This window comes from Petaurus breviceps, unplaced genomic scaffold, assembly GCF_028583685.1.
Source record: "Petaurus breviceps papuanus isolate PSGF00001 unplaced genomic scaffold, PetGlider_PUasm1.0 91041, whole genome shotgun sequence".
In the NCBI taxonomy this organism is placed as follows: Eukaryota; Metazoa; Chordata; class Mammalia; order Diprotodontia; family Petauridae; genus Petaurus; species Petaurus breviceps.
Window position 1 is genome coordinate 42908371 of NW_027187400.1, and position 10151 is coordinate 42918521.

Here is a 10151-nt window from a genome sequence, read left to right on the forward strand (position 1 = left end):
ACAACAGTTTGGAAAAGAAAGGACAAAAATTAACTGAAGAAAACAATTCCTTAAAAAATACAATTGGCCAAATGTAAAAAATATCTCCTAAAGAAAACAACTCCTTGAAAAATAGAATTGGTCAAATGGAAAAGGAAGTTAACTGAAGAAAATGATTCCTTGGGGTGGCCACATAGCACAGCGAGTAAGAGCACTAGCCCCAGTGTTGGGATGACCTGGGGAATTGAATCCAGGCTCAGATACTTAGCACCACACCCAGAGATAACTGGCCGTGTAGCCTTGAGCAAGTTACTTAACCCCAATTGCTTTAGAAAAAAAAAAGAAAGAAAAAAAAGAAAATGATTCCTTAAAAATTAAAATTGGGCATATGAAAGCTAATGAATATGAAAAATAATGAACATGAAAGCTATGAGACATCAAGAATCAGTCAAACAAAATCAAAAGAATGAAAAATAAAAGAAAATGTAAAATACGTCATTGGAAAAACAACTGACCTGGAAAATAGATCCAAGAGAGATAATTTAAGAATTATTGGTCTACCTGAAAGCGATGATCAAAAAAGAGCCTGGACAGCATCTTTCAAGATATTTTAAAGGAACACTGCTATGATATCTTAGAATCAGAGGGCAAAATAATCATTGACAGAATCCACCAATTACTTCCTGAAAGAGAGCCCAAATTGAAAATGCCAAGGAATGTTGTAACCAAATCCCAGAATTATCAGATCAAGGAGAAAAGGCTGCAAGCAGCCAGAAAGAAACAATTTAAATATTGTGGAACCACAGTCAGGATTATGCTGGACCCAGCAGCTGCTACATTAAAGGATCAGAGGATTTAGATTATGATATTACAGAAGGCAAAGGACCTTGGATCCAAGTTGACCAAGAATCAACTATCCAGAAATATTAAGCATAATCTTTCGGGGAAAGATATGGATATTCAATGAAATAGGGGACTTCCAAACCTTCCTGATGAAAAAACAGAACTGAACACAAAATTCAGTCTTCAAATACAAGATTCAAAAGAAGCATAAAAAGATAAACAGGAAAGAATATTATTATTATTCAATTATTCAATAAAATTAAACTATTTACCTCCCTATATGGTAAGATGACACTTGTAACTCTTGAGAACTGTATCTTTATTGTGACATTTAGAAGGGGTATGGGTATAAGTTGACTTTGATATGATGATAAAAAACGTAATTAAGGGGTGAAAAAGATTATACTGGGAGAAGAAGAAAGGAGGAGGCAGACAAGGGTAAATTACATCAATGAAGAGGCACAAAAACAGATTACAATAAAGGGAAAGAAGGGAGGGAGAACTTTGTTTGAACCTTACTCTCATCAGATTGGGTTCAAGAAGGGAATAATATACACACTCAATTGGATATAGAAATCTATCTTACCTTATGGGAAGTAGACAGGGAAAGGGGGAAGAAAAGGGAAGGAACTGATAGAAGGGAGGGCAGATTGAGGGAGGTGGTAGTAAGGAGCAAAATACTGAAGAGGATGGAAAGGGTGAAAAGAAAGAGGAAAGGATAAACTAGGGGAAATAGGATGTAGAGAAAGATACAGATAGTAATCATAACTGTGAATGTGAATGGAATGAACTCTCTTACAAAAGGAAAGGGGATAGTAGAGTGGATTAAAAACTACAATCCTACAATATGTTGTTTAGAAGAAACACATTTGAAGCAGAAAGATACATACAGAGTAAAGGTAAAAGGCTGGGGAAGAATATATTGTACTTCAGTGAAGCAAAAAAAAAAAAAAAAGCAGAGGTAGCAATCCTGCTCTGAGACAAAGCAAAAGCAAAAATAGATCTAATTAAAAGAGATGATGAAGGAAACTACATCCTACTAAAAAGGTACCATAGAAAACAAAGTAATGTCGATACTAAACATATATGCACCAAGTGGTACATCATCCAAATTCTTACAAAAGTTTAGTGTGTTCTAGGAGGAAATAGATAATAAAACTATACTATTAGAGGACCTCAACTTTCCCCTCTCACAACTAGATATTTCTAAGCACAAAATAAACAAGAAAGAAGTTAAGGAGATGAAAAGAATTTTAGAAAAGTTAGATATGGTAATCCTCTGGAGAAAACTGCATGAGGATAGAAAGGAACATATCTTTTTCTCAGTGGTACATGGAACCTACACAAAAATTGACCATGTACTAAGACATAAAAACCTCACAACCCAATGCAGAAAGGCAGGAATATTAAATGCATCCTTTTCCTATCATGATGCATGAAAATTACATGTAATAAAGGGCCATGAAAAGATAAACTAAAAATTAATTGGAAACTAAATAATCTAATCCTAAAGAATGAGTGAATCAAACAACAAATCATAGAAAAATCAGTAACTTCATCTAAAAGAATGATAATAATGAAACAATGTAACAAAACTTATGCAATTCTCAGGGAAAATTTTATATCTCTAAATGCTTACATGAATAAAACAGAGAAAGAGGAAATCAATGAATTTGTCATGCAATTTAAAAAGCTAGAAAAAGAACAAATTAAAAATCTCTAATTAATTACCAAAAATTAGAAATTTTGCAAATCAAAGGAGAGGTTAATAAAATTGAAATTAAGAAAACTGCTGAACTAATAAATAAAACTAAGAGTTGGTTTTATGAAAAAATCAATAAAATAGATAAACTTTTGGTTAATTTTATTTAAAAATAAAAGAAAAAAGAAAACCAAATTACTAGTATCAAAAAAGAAAGGGGTAAATTCACCACTAATGAAGAGGAAAGTAAAACAATAATTAGGAACTATTTTACCCAATAGGATGCCAATAAATCTGACAATCTAAGTGAAATGGATGGATATTTACAAAAACATGAATTGCCCAGAATAAAAGAAGAGTAAAAAATACTTAAATAACTCAATTTCAGAAAAAGAAATTGAAAAATCCATCAATGAACTCCCTAAGAAAAATTCTCCAGGGCCAGATGGATTTACAAGTGAATTCTATGAAATATTTAAAGAACAATTCATTCTAACACTATATAAACTATTTTGAATAATAGGCAAAGGAGTCCTACCAAAATATTTTTATGATACAAATATGGTGCTTGGGACAGTGGAAATATCCCAGTACATGGGGATATCAGAACTTACAGATTAACTGGAAATCCAAGCTTTGGGGACAAAATTTGACAAAATTGCTGGAAAAACTTGAAAGCAGTTTGGCATAAATTAGACCAATATCACACCCCATATACTGAGATAAGATCAAAATGCATACATGATTTAAACATAAATGGGATACCATAAGCAATTCAGGGAACCATGAAATATTTTACTTGTTAGATCTATGAATAAGGGAATGATTTATGACCAAACAAATAGAGAGCATTATAGGATGTAAAATGGAAATTTTTTATTATATTAAACTAAAAAGGTTTTGTACAAATGAAACCTTTGGAGCCAAGATTAGAAGAAAAGCAGAAAACCAAGGTAGAGGGGAGAAGAGAGGAGATTTTACAGCAAGTTTCTCTACTAAAGGCCTTATTTCCCATTGAGAACTTAGAGAACTGAGTCATATTTATAAGAGCATGAGTCATTTCTCAATTGATAAATGGTTGAAGCATATAACAGTTTGCAGATAAAGAAACCAAAGCTATCTATAAGTCATATGAAAAAATGCTCTAAATCACTATTGACTAGAGAAATGCAAATTAAAATGACTCTGAGATACTGCCCCACACCAATCAGATCGACTAATATGACTAAAAAAAAAGTAAAATAGTAAATGTTGGATGAGATGTGGAAAAATAGGGACACTATTGGTGGAATTGTGAACTTATCCCACAATTCTGGAGAGCAATTTGAAATTACATACAATTGACTATAACATTGACAATACCTTCTGACCCAGAAATACCACTATTATATCTGTATCCCAAAGAGATCCAAAAAAAAGGGAAAAGGATTTATGTGTATAAAAATATTTATAGAAATTTTTTTTGTGATGGCAAAGAATTGGAAAGTGAGTAGATTTCCATCTGTTAGGGAGTGGCTGAATATGTTATGATGTGTGACTATTATGGAATACTATTGTGCTATAAGGAATGATGAGTAGGATGCTTTCAGAAAAACCTAGAGAGGTCTGCATGAACTGATGCAAAGTGAAATGAGCAGAAACAGGTGACCACTGTGTACAGCAACAGCAATATTGTACCATGATCGGTTATGAATGGCTTAACTATTCTGAGCAATACATGATCCAAGACAGTTCCAAAGGACTTATGATGAAAAATGCTATCCACTTTCAGAGGAAGAACTGATTGAGTGTGAGTGTAGATAGAAGCATACTTTTAAAAAATTTTTCTTCTTTTTCATCTTTTGGTCTGCATTTTCTTTCACAATATGGATAATACAAAAATGTTTTGCATGATTGCACATGTAGAATTATCAAATTGTTTGCCTTCTCAAGGCAGATAGAGTAGAGAGAGGATGGAAGAGAATTTGGAATCCAAATTTTTAAAAGTCAAAAATTGTTTATACATGGAATTTTTAAAAATAACGAAAAATTTTTCATAAAAAAATAGGTATATTGAGGAAAAGGGGGAGGACCAAGGGAGGGATTAGTCTGCTGATAGGTGTTGTTAAAATTATTACAATGGATGCAAGAGTGGAGGTGGAACTATACGGTTCTGGTTTGCCCTCTTTGCCAAAAAGAATGGCCACTGGGTCAGGGAGGACAGAATAAAAATGACTAACACAAAACTTATGTAAGTAAATAAAGAGATAGTGCAAGATTGCTTGGCTTTCCTGAATAAATTCAGGTCACTAGGCCCAGATGAAGGATATACAGACACACACCCTTTGATAGTGAAAGGGCAGATGTATGTGATTGATGAGCTTCTACCTGGATCTTTGAAAGATCTCAAAGGTCTAGACAAGTGCTGAAAGACTGAAGAGAGGCGAATATGGTGCCAATTTTCAAAAGAAGACAAGAAAATGAAAATACTTTCCTCTTTCCTGCTTAATTCTCCAGAACAAGGGTTCTATGCCTATTTTGTGTTGGGCAGTCAATCTTGTGGAGCCTATGGCCCCTTCTTCAGAATCATGTCCTTAAAGTCATAAAATATAATACAGAGAATTGCAAAGGGAATCAATTCTATTGAAATACAGTTTTAAACATTCCAGATTCATGGACACTCTGAAATCTGTCAATGGAATCCAAGTTGAGAATCTTGGCTCTGGAGCAAAGCAACTGCTTGCCTCTCCAGTCTTCTATGCCAACAATCAACCAGAATATGTTCATTGTTTTCTATTGGCCACACACTGTGCTAAGAGCTGAGGAAACAAAGAAAATGCAAGAACAGTCCTAGTCCTCAAGAAGCCTACATTCGATTGGGGTGACAATGTATATAAATCAGTATGTAGGATAAATACAGAGTAGATGGAAGATAGACTTAGAGGAAAGGACACTAGCAGCTAAGGGGCATCAACAAAATTTTATTAGAAGAGGCCACAGAAGGTGGGGATGGTGAGGAAGGAGAGTGAGCTGGCAGCAAGTATTTGCTGGACCTTGCCCTGGGAGGTCCATCAACGGGCCACAATGCAGAGTTTATAGGTGGGAGGGATGTTGCCAAAGCCGCTGATCTTGGGGGTGATGTCAATCTCACTGACAGGAACCAGAGATTGGAGGGAGAAGCTCTGCAGGATGGCTGTGAAGTAGAGGAAAAGCTCCATCCGGGCCATGGCCTCCCCCAGACACACGCGCTTCCCTGGGGATAGCCGCCATTGTTCACAGTACCAGCAATGGGGAAAAAGAAACATGGAACATGAATCATTGAAACACTCCCAAACAGACAATTCAAATCATGGTCATCAAATAAATTACATATACTGGCTAGTCTCAATGGGGTTGGGGAGGCAGTTCTAAGATTCTAAGGTTGCACTTGTCTGAAGGTCCAAAAGTAGGAATGTGCCATAGCCATATAGCTCCAAAGAGCCTGTGGTCAAATTCTCCCTGTGAGTATTTATACCTCAGAAATTATCAAAGACTACAAATCAGACCTTGATTTATTGTTTTGTTGATTTAAGTTGTAGACTTAAAAGTGTGTCATGGATGCATTAATTTTTTTTCAGAGAGCTAGCTGTTAAACATTTACTAGCATATCCCTGATTCCAAGTGTCTTAGAGTTAGTTCTTAGATGGCAAGATTCTAAGAGTCTAATCACTTAAATGTGTTTTCCTACAATTCTAAAACCCTGTTGTTCCATGGGAGAGTGGAGAGTACCAGTGCCCTGAGTTTAAAACCCCTCTATGATCCTTATTTCCTGTATGAGCTTGGCCAAGTCTCTTCCTCTGTCTGGGCCTCAGTTTCCTTATCTGTAGAATAAAGCATTTGGACAATGAGGGGTCCTTAAACTCTTAGGTTATGGTCTTGTGAATCTCTTCTAAGATTCTATGGGTCTGTGGTTATGCCCTAGCCATATAGCCCACGCTCTAAGGGCAGACCAGTCTCTTCAATGTCTCTGAGCAAGAAGGGAGGGAAGGAGGAGATTTCTAAGAACCCACCTGAGGCAAATGGCACAAAGGCCTCATTCTTCTTGAAGCGTCCCTGCTCATCGAGAAAGTGCTGGGGTTCAAAGGCTTCAGGTTTTTGGAAATACTTAGGGTCTCGGAGAGCAGAGCCAATGAGAGGGAAGATATCAGTGCCCTGGAGGGAAGGTTGGCATGAGTATAAGGAGCAGGGCCATCTCTAGGACAGAGGGATTTGAATTGGGGTAGGGAGCAGGGAAGCAGAGAAAAGGATTGGGTGGGGGAGACAACCAGGAAGAGCCTCTTACCTTTGGCAGGATATAACCTCGGAAGTGGGTATCTCGGGTGACTGTGTGAGGGACACCCATGGGCACAATGTCTGTAACCCTCTGGATCTCATGGATGACTGCATCAGTGTATGGCATCTGCATCCGGTCCTCTGTCTTGGGGAGTCTGTGTCGCCCAATGACTTGGTCAATCTCCTCTTGGACCTTGACTGGAGGGGTCAGAAATCTTGAGAATCTGAGACTCAGGCTCAAAGGAGTCTCATATCAGAGATTATGTGACTTTGGTAAGTCACTTCCTTCTCTGGGCTTGTTATGAACTAAGAAGGTTGGTTGAGATATCTTCCAGGTCTAAGTCATTGAACCTGCCAGCCTTAAAGTGAGAGAACCTTGTGATCATGTACTCTTAGAATGATGAACCTAGGGCTTGAAGGGATCTCAGAGGCCATCTAGTCCAACAACATCAGCATACAAAGGAGGAAACTAAGACCTAGATGACTCATCTAAGTTCATATAGATCAAAGGAAGAGGCAGGATCTGAACCTAAGCTCCCAAATCCCAAAGCCAGTGCTGTTTCCAATAAGCAACAGCCTAGAACTAGATAGGGTAAGAAATCCAAAGAACATGACCTAGAACTTTAGGCTCTTAGAACCATGGAATCTTAAAATCCTAGAATTTCAGAATCCTACAATCTGATTAGCATAAAACCTTTGAATAATGAGATCTAGAATCCTAGAATTTGGGGAATGACAGAATCTTGGATTTGAAGAATTATGGAATGTTTATAATGGCTAAGAAGAGGTGAAAAATGCATCTTCCTCCCTTCCCAAGAGAGGTGGGGGCTATGTGTATAGAACAGTGGATACATTGTAAGACTTAATTGATGTGGTATATTATTTTATGGAATCCCTTTCTTATCCTTTGTAAAAAAAGATAGTTCATTGGGGAGGGCAGAAGGAAATGAATGGGATATGAATACAAACCACCTCTGGTACCCACTAATTAAACCTCCCTGGGCATCAGTTACCTCAACTGTAAAATGAGGGGATTGGCCAACTCTACATCTACCATCCTACATATCAACTTTAACCATCATTTTTCATAATTCTTTCATTTATGTGGCACTTTATAAATATAATTTTATCTTTACAACAACTATAAGGGAGATTAGATTATAGATTAAGAAACAGGTGGGTTAATTGACTTGCCCAGGGTCACACAGCTAGTCTGAAGTCAGATCTGAACTTAGTTCTTTCTGACTCATTAACTCCAATACTCTATGCCACCTAGCTGCCTCTGTTGTTGCTTAGTTTTTTTTTTCAGTCCTGTCTAAATTTTTGTGACCCCATTTGGGGTTTTCTTGGCACAGATACTGGAGTGGTTTGCCATTTCCTTCTCCAGCTCATTTTACAGATGAATAACTGAGGCAGACAGAGTGAAGTGATTGACCCAGGGTCACATAGTTAGTAAATATCTGAGGCCAGATTTGAACTCAGGATGATGCATCTTCCTGATTCCAAGCCCAGTGCTCTAAGCACTATGCACCTAGATACTATAGGTGCTTCTGTTGCTAATGCTAATTCCAGTTTTATAAGATTTGCAGGAAAAGGGTTAGAAGGAGGACTCAATTTATTTCATTGAACAAGCATTTAAATATTAAGCTCATACTACCTTCCAAGAACAATTTTAAGCACAGGATTTGGAATTTTTTAAAAACCAGACTGGTGATTTCATCAATCCTTATACAAATACAGGGTATTATTCTACCCAATAAAAATCAGCAGTAGGATGTCAGGATACAAAGGCAGAGAGAGAGAGAGAGAGAGAGAGAGAGAGAGAGAGAGAGAGAGAGAGAGAGAGAGAGAGAGAGAGAGAGAGAGAGAGAGAGAGGGAGGGAGAGGGAGGAAGGAAGGAAGGAAGGGAGGGAGGGAGGGAGGGAGGGAGGAAGGAAGGAAGGAAGGAAGGAAGGAAGGAAGGAAGGAAGGAAGGAAGGAAGGAAGGAAGGAAGGAAGGAAGGAAGGAAGGAAGGAAGCCCTTGCCCTACCTCAAAGAACTTACATTCCATCGAGAGATGTCACAGGTGAACAGATATTGTAAATGCATACTTTTTGGGAAAGAATATATTGGGTGGAGCACTTGAGTTTAAATTGGAAGGAAAGGGGGCATTGCAGGACCAGGACTACTTGTGAGAAGTGAACACAGGCTGGAAATGGGGGAGCAGAAACCACTATAGTGGGTTGTTGTCCTTCAGAATCAAGGAGGACCAAAATGATATCACTATGTAGGCATCAATGTACAGTGGTTCTGACTGTGACTGATCAGAACAAAACAAGCTCAGAAGGTTCTACCACAGGTTGAGCACAATGCAGAGGAAGAGAAGAAGGAGTGATGTGTCCTCTGTTGAACTGGAGAAAGTAGGTCTGAATTGTAGCCTTTGAGGACTGAGGGTGGGGGGGATCTGCCTCTTGGCTCTGGGCAAAGCCTATGATCTATAGGAGTAAAGAATAGGCTTTCTCATATGACCAGTACCTTGAATGGTTTCCTTGACCATAATAATTACAAGAGCAGTGTGAGAGTATGATATAAATGTTTTTTTAAAAGAACATCAATAACACATTTTTGAATGTTATTTTTAAGTGTACATTTTAAATATTATTTTACTTCTTTCCAAATTACTCTATTCTAAGGAGTAGATTAATACACTTGTGTTTGTACATGCATACATACATACAAATATATATCATGTTCTCTGACTCCATGGGCCTCCTACATGTACTTTTTTTAGTCCAGAGCTTTGATTTCATTGGTATAGAGAATTCGCAGTAGGGGAAACTTCCCCTCTCCACCTCCCTACCAGTGTAGAGAGCAAGTGCTCTGCAACTCTGTCTTGGGTAATAAGAGGTTAAGAGACTTGTGTAGGGTTGGACAGATGGCACATGCCAGAAAGCTTTGACCCTAATTCTTCCTCACTCCAAAACTAGCTTCCTATCCAGTAACACCACACATCCCGTGGTTGGATGGATGGATGGATGGATGGATGGATGGATGGATGGATGGATGGATGGATGGATGGATGGATGGATGGAGATAAATTATTAATGGATAGATGATTAATGGCTAGGTGGATGGATGAATGAGTAGATCAAGGAATGGATGAGTAGATGGATTAAATAGCTAGATAGATAGCTAGATAGATAGCTAGCTAGATAGATGGATGGACGGACCGACGGACCGACGGACGGACAGACAGACAGACAGACAGACAGACAGACAGACAGACAGACAGACAGACAGACAGACAGACAGATAGATAGATAGATAGATAGATAGATAGATAGATAGATAGATAGA

General features: G+C 37.8%; 1 protein-coding gene across 1 annotated transcript in view; it reads right to left on the reverse strand.

Annotated features, from left to right (window-relative positions):
- Positions 1-5491: 5491 nt before the first annotated feature.
- LOC138154562 (cytochrome P450 2G1) overlaps positions 5492-10151 on the reverse strand; it is a 12003-nt gene continuing 7343 nt past the window's right edge. Inside the window, exons 7-9 of the mRNA XM_069079506.1 lie at positions 6825-7012; positions 6553-6694; positions 5492-5756 (exon numbers count right to left, since the gene is read on the reverse strand). Coding sequence (XP_068935607.1) covers positions 5575-5756; positions 6553-6694; positions 6825-7012 — 512 coding nt within the window. The 3' untranslated portion in view covers positions 5492-5574. The remainder of the gene's footprint in view (positions 5757-6552; positions 6695-6824; positions 7013-10151) is intronic.